Source organism: Cavia porcellus, unplaced genomic scaffold, assembly GCF_034190915.1.
Source record: "Cavia porcellus strain 051 isolate PalLab524CR breed Dunkin Hartley unplaced genomic scaffold, mCavPor4.1 scaffold_7, whole genome shotgun sequence".
In the NCBI taxonomy this organism is placed as follows: domain Eukaryota; kingdom Metazoa; phylum Chordata; class Mammalia; order Rodentia; family Caviidae; genus Cavia; species Cavia porcellus.
In genome coordinates this window covers 46,009,237-46,030,297 of record NW_026947490.1, presented here as the reverse complement: position 1 = coordinate 46,030,297, position 21,061 = coordinate 46,009,237, and the positions used below count along the sequence as shown (strand labels likewise).

At 35.3% G+C, this 21,061-nt stretch overlaps 1 protein-coding gene across 1 annotated transcript in view; it reads left to right on the top strand.

Annotated features, from left to right (window-relative positions):
* Nucleotides 1-21,061, top strand: part of Spta1 (spectrin alpha, erythrocytic 1) — a 72,610-nt gene that overhangs the window by 41,398 nt on the left and 10,151 nt on the right. The window contains exons 32-44 of the mRNA XM_063253474.1: nt 393-496; nt 797-959; nt 1,225-1,356; nt 2,510-2,647; nt 2,829-2,933; nt 3,778-3,986; nt 5,216-5,336; nt 5,930-6,051; nt 7,028-7,160; nt 14,087-14,185; nt 15,034-15,196; nt 15,912-15,988; nt 19,147-19,356. Coding sequence (XP_063109544.1) covers nt 393-496; nt 797-959; nt 1,225-1,356; nt 2,510-2,647; nt 2,829-2,933; nt 3,778-3,986; nt 5,216-5,336; nt 5,930-6,051; nt 7,028-7,160; nt 14,087-14,185; nt 15,034-15,196; nt 15,912-15,988; nt 19,147-19,356 — 1,776 coding nt within the window. The remainder of the gene's footprint in view (nt 1-392; nt 497-796; nt 960-1,224; nt 1,357-2,509; nt 2,648-2,828; nt 2,934-3,777; nt 3,987-5,215; nt 5,337-5,929; nt 6,052-7,027; nt 7,161-14,086; nt 14,186-15,033; nt 15,197-15,911; nt 15,989-19,146; nt 19,357-21,061) is intronic.

Here is a 21,061-nt window from a genome sequence, read left to right as displayed (position 1 = left end):
TTGACACTGGTTTATCTAAATCATACGTGGCAATAGGACTTTCTTAAATCTAGCATTCTAAAGTCCAAATTTTAGGATTAAAGTTATTTTATATACAGTGTATTATAATAGCTTACTCAATGCTGGATTCACCTTCTACAATAAGTATGAGAAGAAACTCTTCTTTAGGAAGCTCAGTACCAGGCAAGTAGCTCATCTCAGTATAATTGTTAAGTGTTTCCATTCACATTAAATTGAATTAAATTCACTTCCCTGCTAGACACTTAATCTTTGTTCCTTGATCTTCCCCTCAAACCTCAAAGAGTATCTCTGTTCTTCTTTAGGAAGGTGTTTGGAATTGTACCAATGGACTAATTTCCATTCATTTGAGAGTTTTGTTTTAATTTCTCCAGGAAGAAAAGATCACCAACCTAAAGCAGTTTGCTGATCAGCTTATAGCTGATGGCCACTATGCCAAGCGAGAGATTGACGCCCGTCTCCAAAAAGTGCTAGACAGGTCAGGCTTGCTGTTAGAGGAAAATGTGAAAACATGGGCTCTTTGCTGGTATGATGTGGGTGACCCTATGAGTTCTTATCTTTTATAGATTCTTTACCTTGAAATTTTAGGAAACTTTCTGATCTAGAGTTATAGAGTAAAATACACACATGGTGCTTTAGAAATTATTTGTACTTTATATCTGAAAACAGACTATATGGAAGCAATGGGGTGGGTTGGAAAATAGAAATACAAAACTGTATGTTTACTAGAGCAACAGGCAATGTGGAAGACAGATACTGATTTGACTCCCTCTTACAGATGGAATGCTCTTAAAGAACAGCTGAACGCTGAGTCAGCAAAGCTTGAGGATCTGGCTGACCTAAGACAATTCTATCGTGATCTTGAGGAACTGAAAGAATGGATTGAAGAGAAGGTGCCCGTAGCCTGTGATGAATCCTACAAAGACCCCAGCAACATACAGGCAGGTTCAAAATAGAAATCTTGGAAATTTTTACTGTTTCCAGTGTATTGGTTGAATGCTCTCCTCCTATATAACCAGACCATTATTATTAAGGTCATTGTGTCTACCTTCAGGACCTCTGAATCTAGTGTGGAAGCAAGCAGGTCCTACAGAAGGCATAAATATCTTGATTATGATAATACAATTAATCCTGCCTTTGAAATATTATTAAGCTTATCTTGCTTTCCTAAACTGAAAGGTAACGTAGTTTTTGTTTGGCTTTCAGAGGAAATATAGGAAACACCAGGCCTTTGAAAATGAAGTCTATGGTCGAGCCGAAGAAGTAGAAGAAGCTGTGAAACTTGGCAAGTCCCTCATTGAGCGAAAGGCATGCGATGGCAATGAAGAGACCGTACAGGTAAAGGTTCTGCTCAGAATGAGTTTATATTTTAAGGTGCATGAAGTGAAATCCTTTACGGGTCATAAGGCAACATAGCAATGCTCTGTGGTCCATAGCCTTCTCCATAGTTGTTTCATAAAGGAGAAAGAAAGCAAAGGTGCTCAGATCACATAACAGCCCTGGTAATGAGGTTCTGGAGCTTCACCCAAGCTGTCACCTTCATTTCCAAGGCTTCTCCTGCTTGTTTTACTTCTGTTAGGAATCTTTTGGCATTTATATACCAGAAATTTTTTTTTTTTTGTCTTTTTGAGACAGAGTCTCACTATGCAGTTCAGGCTGGCCTTAAATTCACTTTGTAGCCCACACTGGTCTCGAACTTGCAACAATACACCAGTCTTAGCCTCCTGGGTGCTGGGATTACAAGCATGTGCCACCACACCTAGTTCTTTGTTACAGAATTTGTAATTCACTCAGAAATTTTTTGAAATTTCCCTTTAATCCAAAATTTGTGTATCTTCCTAGATTAAATGTAACTGATTCCAAATGTAAAATATGATAAATATTTCAATTTAAGTGCTCGCTACAGTAAATGACGCATTGCCTATCATACTTGCTACTTTCTGAAGCAGCTCTGGGAGTACTCATTGTTAAGTATCTTTATAAGCTGTGATTTAAAAAATACATAGTGAATGCTTCTGCAGAGTACCATCCAATATAAAAGTGGCTTGTAAAAATATTACAATGTATCCTCATCCACCTTATTCATTAGGCCATGGGACTTCTGTCTCTTCCCCAAAGTAAAAATTACCCTAAAAGGTAAATGATTCGAATGAATTTACAACATTAAAATATAATTGTACAATTTAAAATCTTTATGAAAGAGGGCTTCCAGAACTGCTTTGGAAACTGACTAGAAGGATGGGTTAAGTGTATTTGAAGTGAAGGAGAATATTTTGAGGAAGAGTAATGGCAATGTGCCTTTTACCACAATAATTATTTTAATATATATATATATATATATATATATATATATGTCATATTTGTGATCACACCTCATATCAGAAAGGTTGCATAATTTCTATATGCAGAAATTTCTTACATTATCTTCTTAAGTTATCCACAGATTTTAGGATCCCAAAGATCATAATGAGACTAATTTCTTTAAAATTAGAATCAGTTGGATCACCTAGAGAAAGACTGGAAATTTCTCCGGGAGACAACAGATGATAAAGGGAAGAAGCTTGAAGAAGCGAGTCGCCAGCAGAGGTTCACCTCAGCCATCCAGGACTTCCAATTCTGGCTCTCAGAGGTAAGTTTACCAAGAAATGGCGGGAGCACAGGATTTTAGAGATACTTATAAAATAAATGAATTTATCCATGAGTGATTTCCTTGACCTGTCATGGAGAATCACTGGGGTCATAGCTGTTGAATGTAATTCTCCCTGTATATTGTCTCGTCTATCAATTTTATTGCCTTTCTCTATCTCCAGGCAGAGACATTGCTGGCCATGAAAGATCAGGCCAAGGATTTGGCTTCAGCAGAAAATCTTCTCAGGAAGCACCAGCTGCTGGAAAAAGAAATGTTGACTCGAAAGGTGAGTTCACCCTGAAAGCTATCTTGTTTATCTTTTTACTGATACATGTATATAAGTTTACTCTTTTATGAACTTACTATTTTCCAAAGCTTATATTTGATATGGCATCTTGAAGAAAATAGAAGTTTAATTTTAAAAAATTAGAGGAAAAAATAAATTTATCTTGGGATATGTGTAATACGTAAATATGCATTCTGGAAAATCTCTGAAGGGCCAGTTGAAACCAAATGTCTACCAAAAGTTTATCTTGGGATCAATGACAAAAATATCATTGGGTGTTAAATTCATACTGCATACTTGTATAGAGTCTATTTTTATTTGCTATTACAGTTACATGCAAAAGGGTAAGAAGTCAAAGGTTTCTAGGTATAAGGCCTCATGACTTGGTGCTACTTCCTGTTACATAACTGAGGTGGGAGGGCTGCTTTGAATGCAAATAGGCATAGAAGAGGCTGGGTGTTTTTAGTGGTCAGCCTAGAAATTGTATGAATAGAATAGTTCTTGTTGAATACTTTGATCATTCAGTGACTATAAAATTCAGTACCATGAAGCAAGGCTGTCTTTTTTGGGAACTTGATTGCTCATCAAGAAAATACAGGTAAAAACATAAGACTAATGTATGGTTTGAATAGTGTATTCATGCTCTCTAACTTGCTTACTATTTTTAACCCAGTCTGAACACATTATACTGCATAAACACATAACACTATATATCTTCACATTCAGTATCTTCAGAAACAATCTACCTGGCCTGAGTTTTGAACATAAACCAGTAGTGATTAAAGTCTTGTGTTTGTGTATTACTTATAGTATATGATACACTAAGAATGCTGTATCTTTCTAGGATGAACTTGAGGCCCTGAATAATTTGGCTCAAGATCTGGTCTCCAGTGGAACTTTCAACATTGACAAGATAGAAGAGGAAAAAAAGAATGTCAATGAGCGCTTCCTGGATGTCCAAGAGTTGGCAGCTGCACACCATGAGAAACTGAAAGTGGACTACGCTTTGTTTCAGTTTTTCCGGGACCTAGATGATGAGGAGTCGTGGATAGAGTATGTATCACCCACTTACAATAAATGGATAATCCAAGAGATTAGATAAAATAAATCAGGTGTGTTTCAATATATGCTAAAATGAAATGTCATCTCTTGAAGTTCATATAACTTTTAAATTATACTTGGCTCGGTCTAAAGAAAAAAATGTTTTGTTTTCAAATTTCCTCACTGGATGTAAAGAGGAAGACAAGTGTGTATGGACTAGGGAGCAATTCACACTCCTGCCGGAGAGAAGCTGTAGATGTCTGGCCTACATTATTCATGGAATGTGTGATACAGAGACAGCTCGGCACTCATAGCTTACCCAGATGTCAGGAATATTGTCATTATTGCCATCTCCAGTGTATCTGATATGACACTGATGTGGACACCAGATAGAAAATGTTTTACAGTGTCACTCATGTTTTTATGTAAATCCTATTTTGTTGCAAAAATATGGGAAAATTTTAGCACATCAAAATGTTTTCCCACTTCTCATTTAACCTGACTCGTCACATTTCTCTTCTACGAATAAACTGATTTTTACGAGCAATGAGGGAGGTTAGAGGGAATCATAGTTGAGATAGCAATACTCAGGACATTTTCAGGTCCCCAGAAGTCATAAAATAGCAAAACATTGTCTCTTTGGTTTTTGTCTTCTTAGTAATATTCAAATATTTTTATTATTTTTTCTTTTTTTGCTCTGGAAATCGAACTGAGGATATTGCACTTGCCAGGCATGTGCTGAGCTGCTGAGCTAAATCCTCAGCCCTATTCAAACATTGTATACTTGGAGCCATCCAAGCTGCCATGACTCCAATGACAGTAATTCCAATCTGTTCTAGCTGGACATTATTGATTTTAATAGACAAAATAATAAAAGCCATGAAGTCATTTAATTTTCACATTCCTTGAAATTCCTGTGTATTTCTGTGTTCTTGAGCAAAGAAGATAAGATATATAGGTTATACGGATTAATGGGAACATGGTTACAGTTTCACAGTGGTAGATAAAAGCTTGTTATTTTCACTTATACTAGCAGAATATAGAACTTTTTTCTGAAAGTTTATGCCACTATTTATATTTCTAGTTTTGCCAACAGTGTTCCAGAACTTACTATCTCTCCATATATATATATATATATATATATATATATATATATATATATCCTTAGAATATTGCTGCTTTCTAATGATCTCGAATGTCTAGACTCCAAGTCTCCTCTTTTTTTTTCCTCTTGGTTCCAGGGAGAAGTTGTTAAGAGTGAGCTCCCAGGATTATGGCAAGGATCTCCAGAATGTTCGGAACTTAACAAGGAAGCACAAACGCCTAGAGGGGGAGCTGGTGGCACATGAACCTGCTGTTCAGGTAGAAATAAAATATCGGATTTGAGGAGATATAAATAACCCAGTAGAAATTCCTTGTATTTTAGTTAAATAGATGACGCCACAAATTGGGAAAAGTAGCATGTCAAGTAGACTGAACTACCCACAACCTCACGTGTTCATTGATCATATTTTGTTTTTTATGCTCTAAATAGGAGGTTCTAGACAGGAAACCATGCTATCCCTGGAAGGAGCACTTCTAATATGACTGGACAGTCAGTAATGATTGGAATGTGGGATGGGATAACTGAGAAAGCTGTATTAGCCTTGTGGGGTGAAAGTGTGTCTCAGTCTGATCCACCAGCAGTCCCAATGTGATCATGAGTAATTTATAAAGTAGATCATGAAGGATAACCTAGTATATAGGTGCAGAGATATTTGCCAACATACCTGGGAGAGTTTAGCATGATAGATCTTGCTGCCGTTTTCTTTCTCCTCTCAGAGTTTCCTGGACATGATCTAAAGTTCCATGGACATGATCTAAAGAGTAGGGAACACTAGATACTGTGCCAGGCACTGTAGTTGAATGGGGAGAGAGAGTGGAGTAATGAGACACAAAGGGCATTTGTTCTTCAGAATGTTCTGGATATGGCAGAAAACTTGAAAGACAAAGTCAGTGTGGGACAAGAGGAGATCCAGGAGCGAATGGATCGGTTTGTTGAACACTGGGAGAAGCTTAAAGAGTTGGCTAAGGCTCGGTGAGTAGGGGATAAAAGGCCCCGTTATCTTCCTGGGTTTTGGATTGTCCACTGTTGGGAGGATACTTCTGAGACTGCTTCAGCATTATCTGCCTTCCCCAAGTGCCTCTGAATCTTACACATCCCTGCTTCAAAACTTAAACCTCCATGACGCTTCCCATTTTTCTTAGGCAGACATGATTACAGCCTCTATTCTGAAATGCTTTTCTCCTGCATTTAACTGCAGCTGTCTTTCACCATTATATCTTACATGTGTTGTCCTGCGTACCAGATTATCATCCACTGATGGTTTTTTGCCATTGCCCCAGTTTTTATGTTACACGCACCTCTTTGTAATGAAACAGTTGGAGGCATACTGTTCTTTCTTGCAGCCACAAGGATAATTTGAAACACACATCCATATGGCATATAAGATAATTTGTCTCTAGAATCCCACATCTGTTGGAAGGAGGAAGATAATTCTTCCTGGGGAGAAAAAAGAACCTTTAGGAGCTGGGGATTTAGCTCAGTAGCACAAGCGCCTGCCTGGCAAGCTTGAGGTCATGAGTTCAATTTCCAGTACCAAAAAAAAAACAAAAAAAAAAACAAACAAACAAACAAAAAAAAACGCCTTTAGCTTTGTGTTACCTTTATCATATAATAAGGAAGGCAGTGCTCTATGTAGACACCATGTGACATCACTGCAAATAATCTCCAACTCTGAGATCTTAGTGAGTAAATGATACTCCAAATTGAATTTCTTAGTGAGTAAGTGATGCTCCAAATTGAATTCCTAAGATAGGAATCTCAACTGCTTCACAGGAGATCTGTATCACTGACCAGCAGTAGGCACATAACAGATTATTCTCTGACCCAGTTCATCTGTGGCTGCCTTGTGAGAACGATTGGGGGCTTGGTTTGGACCGAACCGTCCTGCTATAGCCCCACTGCGTATAAGCACCTTCTTAACCTTGCCTGTCTAACCACCCTCCTGAAGAGGCCTTCGACTGGAAGAATCTCAGCAATACCTGCAGTTCATGGAGGATGCGGAGGAAGAGGAAGTGTGGATCAGGGAAAAGGAAGCTGTGGCTGCCCGAGGGGATTCTGGAGACACATTGACCGCTACTCAGGTGAAGTACAGCAAGGAGGGGTCCATTTTTCTCTCTTTAATTTGAATCTTTTCCTAAGCAGTTAATATATTTACCTGTAAAATTATAACTCTCCTGGGTAGGAAAAAGAGACAAATGCAATACGGACAATTTTGCCAATATTTAAAGTAAAAAACCCAAAGTCTGGCAATATAACTGACTTGCACAAAGTCATAGGAACAATCAGAAAGCAAGGCAAAACTTAAATCTTAATTCATGATCTATGTCTCATAAACCGAAGACAGGATGGTTTAATTCTTTTCTTAGGAACTAGAGTCTTTATAGGATATAGATTTTCTAAATTTGCTCCAATCCCAATAATATATTTATTTGAGAAAGAGGCCTCTTATATATAAACACTGATTGCAGTTGTTTCCAGAGTATAACTTTCGTAGAAGAAGAATAATTTTAGTGTGTCTCACTCTTTTAAAAGAGTATTGGATTTCCCATTAAAGAAATGAACAAGTTTGTAGTATGATCTTGAGTTAATACAGATTTTGACAACTTTTGAAAGTGTGACTACAAAAAAAAAAAATGTTCTTAAGAATTTCCGAACTGTGTAAAAGAGCCTGAAAAGCTGAGCAGTTACCATGAACTCCTATGGCTATTAATTTACTTTTATTTGATGACACAAGGAAAGACTTAAATTTGTGAATGAAAGCTTAATATGCAAATGGCATATGTTTCAAATTACCAACTTCTCTTATTTGGAAAAATCCTCTGACAACAAGCACAGTCGGGTACATGGCAGAAATCAGGGTGACGAGTTCATTCTGGATACCAAGAAGTACATGTCTTCCCCTCCGGAGCCAGGAAGCAATGCTCGATGTGAGGACCCAAGCTTCTCCAGGAGAACGAACAGCTCAGACAGCAACTCGTAGGAGAACCCACAATACCTCCTTAACGCCTCAACCCTCTAACACCTCCCTTCTCCACCTATTTATCCTGGCAACTTTCCTCAGGTGGAGCATCTTCACTCAATGCCATACTGATGTAATGCAGCTAGCATTAAGTTACCACCAGTTCTTAAACCATAACAAGAGTCCAACTTCATTCTCTTATAAGAGAAAATTTAATTTTCAAAGAGCTGTTTGTTAGAGAGATTGTCCTTTTTTCATTAGTTATTTTTAACACTTTCAAAAGATTAGTTGAATGTATATGCATGGTTTTACTTATGAGCTATTTCTTCTGCTCAATAGGTGGTATATCTTTATGGCTATCCTGTATTGTTTTTATTGCTGCAACTTTTCAATATGTTTTTAAATCATGAGATTGGATTCTTCCTGCTTTGTTTAGTATTATCAGGATCAATTTGGCTATTCATAGTATTTTCTGGATCCATATAGATTTTACTTTTTTAAATTCTATTTTAAAGAGGATAAAAGCAAACAAAATGAAACAAAGTAAAGTGAATCAAAATAAAACAATGAAAATTATACAGGATTTGAAGACAAGATAATAGAAAATCAACAATGGCTATCATAATGGCTCATTTTATCTTCAAAACAACTGCCTATAACATCAGATATAATACAGTCTAACAAAACAAAGCAGAATTAAACTGAACCAAACCAAAAAATGAAAATGATACAGGACTTCAAAACAAGGTAATAAGAAGTGAAGAATGACTTCCCTTTTTAGACATTTTTCTTCTTTTTGACCTTCACAATATTGATTGAACATTTTGGATCCCACTAACTTTTTCATTTTTTTCTCTGTAATTTTAAAGGGAATAAAACAAAGCAATAAAATGAATCAAAATAGTGATAAGACAGGAGGAAATCTAGAATAGTTACTACATTGCCTGCTGTTGGCTTCTACATAGCCACTCCGCTAAGGCTTGCAAAGTCAATCAAACGATAGAGTTCTTTGGCCTTAGCTGGCAGCTCACAGTGCAGGGAGGGGCTGTTCTCTGCCCAGCCGACCAGCCTGTCAGTACAGCTTCCATTTTGACTCACCTCAGTCACCCTATTTGGATTTTGAAACTGATTTTTCTGTATCTGTTAAGGGAAGCAATTCTCCCTGACTTGTTTCTGGAGGCAAGTATTACTCTGATATTGAAACCACAGAAAGACGCAACCAAGTAAAGAACTACAGGACAGTCTCCCGAATGAACATTGATGAAAAAATTCCCAATAAGTTACTAGCAAACAGAATTCAGCAAATCATTAAGAAAACAATACACCATGACCAAATGGGATTCATTCCAGGAAGAAGAGATGATTCAACATATGCAAAAAAATAAACCGAGTACACATTATCAACAAAGCCGAAGAAAATCACACGATCATCTAATGTAGAAAAAGCTTTTAATGAAATCCAAGTCATTCATTATAAAAACTCCACAGAAAATCAGAAGAGATGCTCTTTATCTCGATCAGCCATCTGTGACAAACAGCCAATTTTATAACAAAATGGACAAAAACTGAAAGCTTTCACTCCAATCAAGAACAAGACAAGGATGTGGACTATCACCATTCCTCTTCAGTATAGTTCTGGAAATGTGATACAGAAGAATTAGACAAGAGAGCGAAATAAAAGGAATGAATATAGGAAGAGAAGTTAAATTATCATTATTTGCAGATGACATTATATGCTACATAGAATACCCCCAAAACTCCCTGAAGATTACTAGAATTGATAAGTAAATTTAGCAGTATAGCTGAATACAAAGTCAGCACTCAAAAATTAATAATATTACTATACACAAACAACAAACTCACTGAGAGAGAAATTAGGGAAGTAACACCTTTCATAATAGTATCAAATAAAGTAATATTAAGGAATCAATCTAACAAAGGGAATAAATGATCTATATATTGAAAACTATTGTATCCTAAAAAAGGAGATTGAAGAGTACTTCTGAAAATGGAAGGATATCTTTTGTTCTTGGTTAAGAGAAACTGACACTGTTATACAGATTTAAAGCAATACTTATTATATTATCATTAGCAAACCTCACAGATATAGAGAAAATATTCCTACAACTCACTTGGTAGTAGAAGAGACATAGAAAAACAAAGACAGACCATGGCAATGAAGGCAAGGAAGGAAGTATCAGAATCCCTCAATGGAAATTATACTGCAAAGCTACTGTATAAAGAAAGCATGGCACTGGCAAAAAAAAAAAAAAAAAATAGGCCTGCAAATCAATGGAACAGACACAACTACAAAGACTTTCAGTCACCTTATGTTTGACAAAAGGGCCAAACATGTTCACTGGAAGAAAGATTAATAAATGGTGCTGGAAAAATTTGACTCTTCACATGATGAATACTAAAGCTAGACCCATGTCTATCATCATGAACTAAACTAAAGTCAAAATGGATCGAAGATTTAAATATTAAAACAGAAACACTAAATTTACTGGAAGACAAGCTCGATGGAAATCTTCAATGCATAGGAATTGGCAGAAAGTTAATGAACAAAATCCAAGCTGCACAGGAAGTACATCAAAGAATCAACAACTGGAATCTCATCTTATTAAAAAAGATTGCACATCAAAAGAAATCATCAACAGAGTGAACAGACAACCCAGAGAGTGGGAAAATTTTTATTCAGTTGCCCCTTTTATATGAAGTATATAAAGCATTAAAAAACATTAGGCCCCCAAATTCAAAGACCAAATCCAAAACAGGACATCTGAGATGAATAAGCACTTCTCAGTTGAAGAAACACAAATGGCCAATAAATATATGAAAAACTGTTCAACGTCACTGAACATTTGAGAAATGCAAATTAATTCCACACCAAGATTCTGTCTCATCCCAGAGAATGGTTATTATCAACAAATCAAACAGTAACAAATACTGGTTGGTTGTGGGGAAAAAGGAGCACTTCCCCTGTTAGTGAAACTGTCTACTGGTACCATCACTGTGGAAATCACTGTAAAGATTTGGCCAAAAAAATAGGATTGGAAGTCCCATTTAATACAATATTTCCCATCTGGGTGTTTTTCCAGAAGAATTGAAACTACATACTATAGCGATATATATGCTCCCATGTTTACAGCAGCATAATTTGTAGTAGCTAACTCTTGGAAAAAACCCAAATGCCCATCAACTGTGGAAAGGATAAAAAAGGATGTGATAAAAAGGAAGGAAATATTATTCAGCTATAATAAGGAATAAACTTGACAGTGTTAAACTTGACGGGTAAATGGATGCAACTTGAAACCATACTTATAAGTGAAGTTAATCAGATTCACAAGTGTAAGCAGCATATTGTCTCCCTAGTATAACAAGGTGAAAGAGTAAATGAGATCCAAAATTTCCAAAAGCTGTTGTGAAAGTGAAAGGGGAAGAAACTACTCAAAAAGAAAGAACAACTGGGATAGGTGGAAGGTGAGAAGAAGATTAGGTATTAGTAGTATAATCTATACTATGTATTGTATTACTAGTTCTGTTAGTTCATCAAAAAAGAAGTTTGTGCTTACTTTGATCATTTTCCTAAATATAATTCATGATCAGAGCAACTACTTCAAAGATAACATTGTACAATATAATAACTATTATCAGTCTCCTATTACTCTGTTTTGTAATTCTATATAATTGTTTTCATTCTTTTTATTTTAAAATTTAAAAAAAAATTATGAAATTAAAGACGTTAAAAATGTCATCAGAATTTTTATGATTGTATTGAATCTAGAACTTTTGTCATATGGATGTTTTAATAATATTGATTCTTCTAATCCATGAATGCAAGACATCTTTCTGTTTGTTTGTATCTTTAATTTCTTACATCAATGCTATGTGGTTGTTAGTGTACAAGTTTTAACCTCCCTGGAAAAGCCTATTTTCAAGTATTATAAATCCAACTATAAAAATAACTTTTCTTAATTTCCTCTTCAAATATTTCAAGTAGTATAGAAATGCAGTTGACTTCTTTGAATTGATTTTTGTCTATAACTTTCCTGATTGGTGTACTAGTTCTATTTTTCATAGGAAAATATCACATCACTTGAAAATAGGAAGAATTTCATTTCTTCCTTCATGATTTAGATTATTTATTGCTCTGGCTAAGGTTTCCAGTACAACGTTGAATAGAAGTAGAAGGGTACATACTTTTACCTTATTTTTACCATAAAGGAAAAGCTTTCAATTTTTTACGGTTGAGTGTGATGTTAATTATTCATTTTTAATACACAGTGTACTGCATCATACTGGGTATTATCTGCTTTCTAATTTGTTAGGAATATTTTATCACAAAAGGGAGCTAAAGTTTCTCACTTTCTTTCTAGCAGTTGAGTTGAATGTGTGACTTGTTTTGTCTTTTGTTCTGTTAATACAGTATATCACATTTATTGATTTGTATATGTTGAACTATCCTTGTATCCTAGGAATGAATCTCCTTTTATCATGTTATATTTTATTTTAGTAAGATATTGGAAGCCGTTTGTTGGTATTTTGTTGAGGATTTTTGCATTTATATTTATCAAGGATACTTGCCTTGATTTTCCCTTTTTTGGTATTGTTAATACAATCCTGTAAATGAAATAGAGCAGTGTTCCTTCCTTTAAATGCTTTGAAATAGTTTCATGAGAACTCGTATTAATCCTTAAATATATGTTTGATTTCATTGGTGAAGCCATCTGATCCTGAGGGATTCTTTATTGAGAGGGATTTTTTTTCCAGTTCTATCTACAATTTATCGAAATATTTGGACATTTTTCTTGACTTATTTTTTTGTAGGTTGCATGTTCATAGGAATTTGTACATTTTTCTAGTTTATTTATTTTGTTGCCATATACATGTTGTGATACTTTTCTTACGATCTTATTTTTGTAGCATCAGTTTAATGTCTCTTCTTTTACTTCTTAATATATGCTATATACTACACAGTATTTGCAATTATTATGTAATATATTTCAATACTTATAATACAAAATTATATTGCAAGTAATACATATTATATTATTTGGAAACAGAAGATAAAGGTGAAAATATTAAAAAAAAATTATTGAGTGTAGGCCATCTGCCCCAAAACACAGTTAATTCATGTATTCATTCTTTTAATGTAGTTTACTTTTCTAATCTCCATTTATATTGTATGAAAGATAATGGAACATTAAATATAATGTAGTCTATCTTGCTTTAAAAGAAGTAATTGTCATATCTTAATGCCCCAAGCATCATGTATCACAAATTCTTTTATTTACAAGTAGTGATTTTGAAAAGGTGTGTTAGTCACAGAAATTCTGTTTCTTTCTTTAGACTGGGTTTCTAAATTATAAGGGAGAAACATTAGTGAGACACCTGCATGAAAAGAGAGAGGCCTAAAGTCAACAGTGGATAAGGATGGCAGTGAGGGCACCTGTAGAAATCTGTGCAGAACATGCAGCAAAGGATGGAGAAGCTCTGCACCTCATGCTTCATTATTCTCTTTCCAATCTTTCTGATGCAAACACCGTGCTTCCTGACAGTAGTCAAAAGCAAATAAGATGTGGAGTGATATTTAAAACCAGCTCCACCCTCCCCTTATCTCTTGCTCCATTTTACCTCCTCTTCCTTATTAGTTTAGGATGTGTTTGATACATATTACTATAATACATGTTGGATTTATGTAGAACCACATAAATGTCTATATTTTAAAATATTTTATATCCATTGGATCAGCATTGTCCTTCCAAAGTTGAAAAAAAAAACTTAAGATCACGTAGTAATTTAAATATAGCCATATTTTAAATCTTTTGACCTTTTTTTTTTTCTTTCCAGTAAGGTTATCCTCTTTAATAAGGAGGGAGCTTTGGGAGATGAAGTTAGTAAAATTCTAGAAGAAGTGGACATTCGTGTGGTCTGCCAATTTAGCTGATCTAACCCTTATGAATAACATCACAGTGAGCTTGAATGTGGGTAGAAACAGAGTTTTCAGCCTTGGACTTTCTGATTTTTACTGACTCATTTTTGCAGAACCTACTAAAGAAGCACGAAGCTTTGGCTAGTGACTTTGCTGTACACAAGACTCGAGTGCAAACTGTGTGTGAACAGGGAGAAGACATCCTGAATAAGGTGAGCTCATCAGGCCTTCTGGTCACACTTCCATTTCAAAAGCAGTGGCTCAAAGATTAAAAAGAAAATCATAGTTGAAATATTGTGTCGTGTTCTTGAGTACTGCTAAAACCATATACAGAGCTTCAACAAGCTCTTCTAAATCGCATCTTATTGTTGCTGTTGTTGCCAGGAATGCAATATCTACACAACTGTTCATTGATAGAAAGTATATTTTTTAAAGTTCTAAACATGTTGCATTTAAATTTCCTTAAATCCTTTGTCTACATCTTTGTTGCCATATATCTTATCACTGACTTTGGAAAAAAAAAGTGGAGTGAAATATTCTAAGAATCTGAGCCAGCTCAGCAGCACAGGGCCTACCTGCAAGCATGAAGTTTTGAGTTTGATTCTCAGTACCAAAAAAAAAAAAAAAAAAAAATTGAAGTATCAGAATCTGAAGAAATTTCTTCATAAGTCTTCAAGAAGTAAGACTCCAGAGCAATCTTATTGTGACTTGAGAATCATTATTTTGCTTAAATGTTATTCTTATAAAGTCTCATTTATCTGGGTGCTATACAAAAACTCCTAAGCAGAGGTAGCACCATAAATGTGAAAAGCTTACACCAACTAAAATCCCATTTATGTGACAAACATAAGATCCTTTAAATGCTCGAACAGAAATCACATCTTTAGAGATGAATGGATAATAGAATAATTACACTAGAGCTAGAGAAAATAATTATATATTTAAGATCAAAGAGATGATAGTTTCTTAATGGTACTTAGGAAATTAAGATTTCTAGCTCTGGATATGCATCCATTAGTATATTTACCTTTTTTCTTCCCCCTCAATATGGGCATTCCAGGAGGAAAGTCAGAACAAGGAGAGAATTTCTGCTAAGATTGCAACTCTAAATGAAATGACTCCTTCTCTGGACAAAGCACTAGTCTCTTGGAAGTTGCAATTACAAGATGAACTTGCCTTCCAGGAATTCAACTGGAAAGCTGATGTGGCAGAGTCCTGGATAGGTAAGATATGTCAGGACCAGCAGCCATTGAAATTAAGAAATGTAAACAAATTGCATTTACAAAACATTCCCCGAGGCTTTTTCTCTTACAGTGGGAGAAGATGTTTTCTCTTTACTAACCACTCTCCCTACTCTTATCCTTCTGCACACAATTGCTCTCTCTCTCTCTCTCTCTCTCTCTCTCTCTCTGTCTCTCTCTCTGTCTCTCTCTCTCTCTCTCTGTCTCTCTGTCTCTCTCTCTCTCTCTCTCTCTCTCTCTCTCTCTCTCTCTCACACACACACACACACACACACAAATATCTGCTAGAGGAACTAGCAGTGTCCTGATTCCACAGAACACATGTTGGAAGGGGGGAACTGATGATTTAGCAAAATATTTGCAAAGGTAAAACTATCACAAATCATTCTAAGAATTAACTTACAGTGTGTGATTTACTCACAGTTTATGTTTGATATGAAATTTTCCTTTTGTTTTTTAATGGAGTGAAAAATTGTCTTGGCTCTAAATCTGTTTCTGTCAGTTCTATCCTGTATAAGGATACAAAATCAATCCAGTGTTTCTGCATGCTTCCATGTTCCAATGAATTGCCTCTAACACTTACTTCTCAGTCTGAGAGAATCAGGAGGCTTTTAAATTGTCTAATGTAAATTACCATTTATCATGGCCCATAAGCCCAGGTATCTTCCTCTGTTCATTACTCTTCTTTGCTTTTTAGGTGACAAAGAAGCAGGTTTGAAGCCCAAAGCCAATGGTGCAGACCTCACTGCCTTTCTCATGCCATTGGCAAAACAGGTGAGAGCAGGCTGCGATGGCTCAGGTGCCAGACAAGGATGTTGGGTCTCCCTAGGATTGTTTCATTTTAAATTTTGTGATTTTATTGCCTGAAGCGTCTTTAGTATTTTTCCCTTCTCAGTATTTATAATTCCGTCTCTCCATCCATCTCTCTCTCTCTCTCTCTCTCTCTCTCTCTCTCTCTCTCTCTTTCTCTCTCTCTCTCTCTCTCTCTCTCTCTCTCTCTCTCTCTTTCTGTGTGTGTGTGTGTGTGTGTGTGTGTGTGTGTGTGTGTGTCCTCACATGAGTATTGCTGTTAAGTGTTTGTTATTTCCTTGGAGAACCAACCTTTTTTGTCTTTTTAATAGTGCTGTATGTGCTTGACATGCATAGTGGATATATCCATCATAGGGATTTGGTACAAGTGTATGCTATATCTTGATCCTTTTTGCTCCCCTTTCCCACCCCATTTCCTCCATCCCCAAGGGCTTTCCTGTTTTTAAAAAGCAATATTTGCTTTTTGGTTTTTCTGTTTATATTTGTGTTCCATTAATGTCTGTGTTGGTCCATTTTTTAATAATCAGATACCAGACGGAAGTCAATTTTGTAAAGAAAAGATATTTATTTAGCTCACATGTTGAAGGTGGAAGTCTAGAGCATGATGAGGGCTCCATAGAAAATAGCAGGAACTAGGATAGAAGGAAGAGAACAAGTAGGAAGTCAGAGAGAGACTCAGATTCTGGTCTCTCCTAATGGGCATCTCCTAATGGACCAAAGAGCTTCCCTTAGACCTAACAGCTTAAAGATTCCATCCCATCATCACCATGCTGAGGACAAAAATGCATGAATCTTTGGAGCGCACCTTTAACTCATATTCAAAGCACAGCAATATATTTCTGTGTCTTTTTCATTCTTTTACTCTTTTGAGACTAACTTGTTCTTACTTTTTGTCTTTAATATTTTAAAGATGAAAAATTATCAAAATTCAGTGATTCTTATATATACAAGGATGTAAACATTAATTATGTTTCCATCCAAATGAAGATGCAGCTGCTTGTTATAAAATTTTTAATCTAACTTTTTCTGACATTCCTAGTTTAATTTCTTTTAGTCTGTTAACTATTTGACAAAGACATAAAAGTTTTCTCATTTTTTCACAGTTTTATTTGGTTTAATTCCTCTGTGATTTGAAAATATGCTCTCATAAATATTCAGCATGCATCTTAAAAGAATATGTATTTATCACTAATTTATATTGATCAAATTTTGTTAACTATGTTTTTAAAAATATATAGTTATTTTTAAATAGTTTGATATAGTCTAAAATGTTTCAATCTATAGCATCATCTTGAGAGTTGATATCCTTACTTAGAGAATGTTTCTCGTTTTCTCTAATAACATTGCATCATGGAATTCTGCTTTTTCAGATATTAACATATCAACATTTGTTTTTAATAGTTGTAGTGTATATCTATTTCATGCCTTAGGATTTATTTCTACACTTTTGTGTATTTAAGTTAGATGTGTCTTATGTAAATATTGTGTAGTGTATAAAATTGGGTATTTATTTTTCTATTTTAGTGATTTTTACTGGAAAAACATGAGTCCATTAATATTAAAAGAAATTAATGTATGAATTTAATTTTAAAGCTATATTTAACCCTGTTTCCCTCTTCTCCTCGCCTACTTTCTGTGCAGAGATTGCAATGACCCAAGACAGTTTCAGGCTCATTTTACTTTGTTTTGTTTTGTTTATGTACTTGTGTGCAATAAGTTTATTCATACTCCCCAAAGCTCTCTGAGGTTTAGCTATAGCCTTGCAACCAGAGCTGTTTCAATTTGATGAGAGTTGAAGTTGCCACTCTGATGTCACCAAAAGCCAACTTAGCATTTTAGAATCTCAGCTGCTATATCTTCCTAGAATTGTGGCCTAGGCTGTTTAGGAATCTAAAATTCCTTAAGGGGAAAAGACAAAACAGTATTGAACCTAAAGTTTCACATTTCCCTTTTATGGTGTCTACTGGCTTCTCCAGCACTCTACTGTGCCTATTTTTATTTCTTTAACTCCATGGGATTCTCAGACTCTGATGGACACATTCTTTTCTGCCACTTACCCTGCACAGCTTTTACTTCCATGGGAAAAGCAGAGAGAATGAGGCTCTTGCGGGGTCCCACACCCTGAAATTTTGGGCTCTTCAGCTTCCTGTCTTAGTTACTTTTCTTTTGTTGCTGAGACAAAACATCAAAACTCACGAGTTAAGGACAGGAAGATTTATTTAGCTCACACAATATGAAGCCTTCAGTCTGTAATCAATTGGCTCAAAGGTGGGCTAGCACATGGCAGACGGGAAACCCTTCATGGCAGCAGAGACAGCAAAAGCCACAAGTGAATTCAACAGCATCTTTCTGCCCTTTTATCTTATTCAGATTGCTGTGTTTAGGACACTGACAAGAATCAGCGAATTGATGAAATAATCATATACCCTTAATCTCAGCATCACACAAGCCACAAATGTTAACCCTGCTAGAGTTGCATTCTGATTCCTTTCAAACCTTTCTTACTTTCTATTTGTACTTTTATGCAGCTGTCAAAGTAAATCTCAAAGGAATAATTCATCCTATCTACTAAAACTGTTAAGTGGAACTTCCTCAGTTTTGTGATTATGGTATTGATTTTTTTTTTTTACAAAGACTGTATTTGAGTATCTTTAGTGGGTAGGAGTTCTTGTTATTTTGTATACTAATAGTGCAACTGTACTAGTTAGAATGAAGAATAGTAAAAAAAAAGAAAGTCTTATGAAGTATTACACTACAAGGGAGCTACTACAGTAGCTCATTTTTGATTGAGAAACTTTGGAACATTATATCATGCTCTAATATTCCCATAATATAAATTTTCTATGTAATTTAAGCTGCAGTTGCAAAATATGCATAAAATAGAAAGTAAGCATAATTCAACTCCAAATAGTCACTTATGTCTCTTAGTTACATTTTTTTCCCTCAGTTGTCATCCTAATTCTTATCTAGCCATTATCTTGCCCATGATAGAAACATGGTGGAACCATATTCTGGTTAGGAATAAACTCTTAAGACCTGTACTAGTTTGCTGTTCATAGACTCTGTGTTTTTTTTTTGTTTGTTTGTTTGTTTGTTTGTACCCGTTTGTTTTGTTTTTTTAGGACACGCTAGATGCCAGTCTTCAGAGATTCCAGCAAGAACAACTTTCTAAGATCACTGACCTCAAGGACCAACTGGTAGCTGGTCAACACAGCCAGGCCAAGGCCATTGAGGAGCGCCATGCTGCCCTGATGAAGCGCTGGGAGCAGTTACTGGAAGCTGCTGAAGCCCACAGACAGAAACTGCTGGAGAAGCAGCTGCCTCTACAGCAGGTAGAAAGAAAGAAAGAAAAAAAGAAAGAAAGAAAGAAAGAAAATGATGAGACACAATGTGGCCTCTGTTTTCTAGATATTAGACATGGAATTTAGAGATAGATGCTAGAAACTTTGGCGGAAAGTCTACAGATAGTCTGGGACATTGAAAAGAGTCAAGACAGCGTTCTCATTGGGCAAAAAGCAGTTCATGTGTTTTATGTTCATAAGGTTTCTTTTGTTTGATATTTGCACTATTTGACTTTTGAAATTAGGATTTTATATGTGCTGAATAACCACTCTACAAATAAATTTCATTCACAACCTTATTATTATTATTTTTTTTTTAATTTAAAAGAGATAACTTGCCCAGGCTGGTCTTAAACTTGAAATATTCTCCTCAGACTTCCCTCCCAAATACCTGGGATCACAGGGATTCAACACTACGTCTGGTTAGGAAGAATTTTTTAAAAAATTGAAATACATTCAAGACATGTTTGTGGAAAAGGGGGATGGAACAAGACAGTCAAAGGCCCTTGCATATGACACAGTGAGGGCGGGAAGGGTTTAATTCTGTCTTGTACTTAAATCTAAGCAACATAAAAGGAGACCTCTACAGATAACCAGAAAGTTTGGTTTAATATTTCCTTGGATTGACTTTCCTGGGTGAGGAACCTTGCGTGTGTCACTTAGAACGTTGAACCTTGCTTCTATTTAAGAAGTAGAACAGTATTGCCACATTCACCTGCTTTTTTGTGTTATTGATATTAAAAGATAATGGATCTAAAACTGTTTGTAGTATAAACAATTAACTTCTAAAATTGCAGTATAAATAACTAAGTTCTATGTAGACATAGGTGAATCAAATATTCTTTTTAAGGATGGCTGCTAAGGTACTGGATGTTGGTCAGAGTACATTAACAGTTAAAAGAAATCAGGATTCCTGTGAATTTACTGAACACACCAGAGCAGAAGGAACTTTTGGTAGTATGCTAAAGCAGGGAGTTAGAGAATTCTGAAAACAAACAAATGAACAAGTAAATGTCAGTCATTCTGGATCTTTAATAAAGTGCCAATCTAAATCTTAAAACAAAAATAAAACCATCAAAATGGCAAGTTGACCTACACATGCTTATGTTCTATAGAGGAACTTGCTTCTATTTTCTATATATTTCCTTAGTTTTTAAACTACTAAGGGGTTGTGTTATTTTGTTTTTTGATTATAAAATATTTGTAAAAATTCAATCAATCCATAATATTATGAAAGTAATATGAAATTATTTGTAGGCTTTTGTATTCTTCCTGTGTAAGGGAGGACCATGTTAATTTTCTCTGTATTTGTTTATTTTAACATACATATCAGTGAAATTAGCTTAAGGTGAGGGATAATATTGTGAAGCTTTGTTACTCTCCTTTCATGTAGATAATATTTTTTTTCTTTTCATCTCCCTTTGATGGGAAGAAGAAAATCCTTTATTTAATTCTTTCCAAACAAATCTTCCTAAAAATTCAATCTGCTGATCCAAAATCTATGATAAATTTTTAATCTAAAACATTTTCTGGTTATCTGAAATGACCCAAGATTTTACTCTCTTGCAGTAGACACAGTAGAGTGCTTCAGAGTGTGTGGATAGGTCCAGGCAGTGAGAGTTACGTGGATTCATGCTATGGATGTTGTAATCATGAAGGAAACAGATTAAAGGAGTGGTTTGAAAAGCTTCAGGCA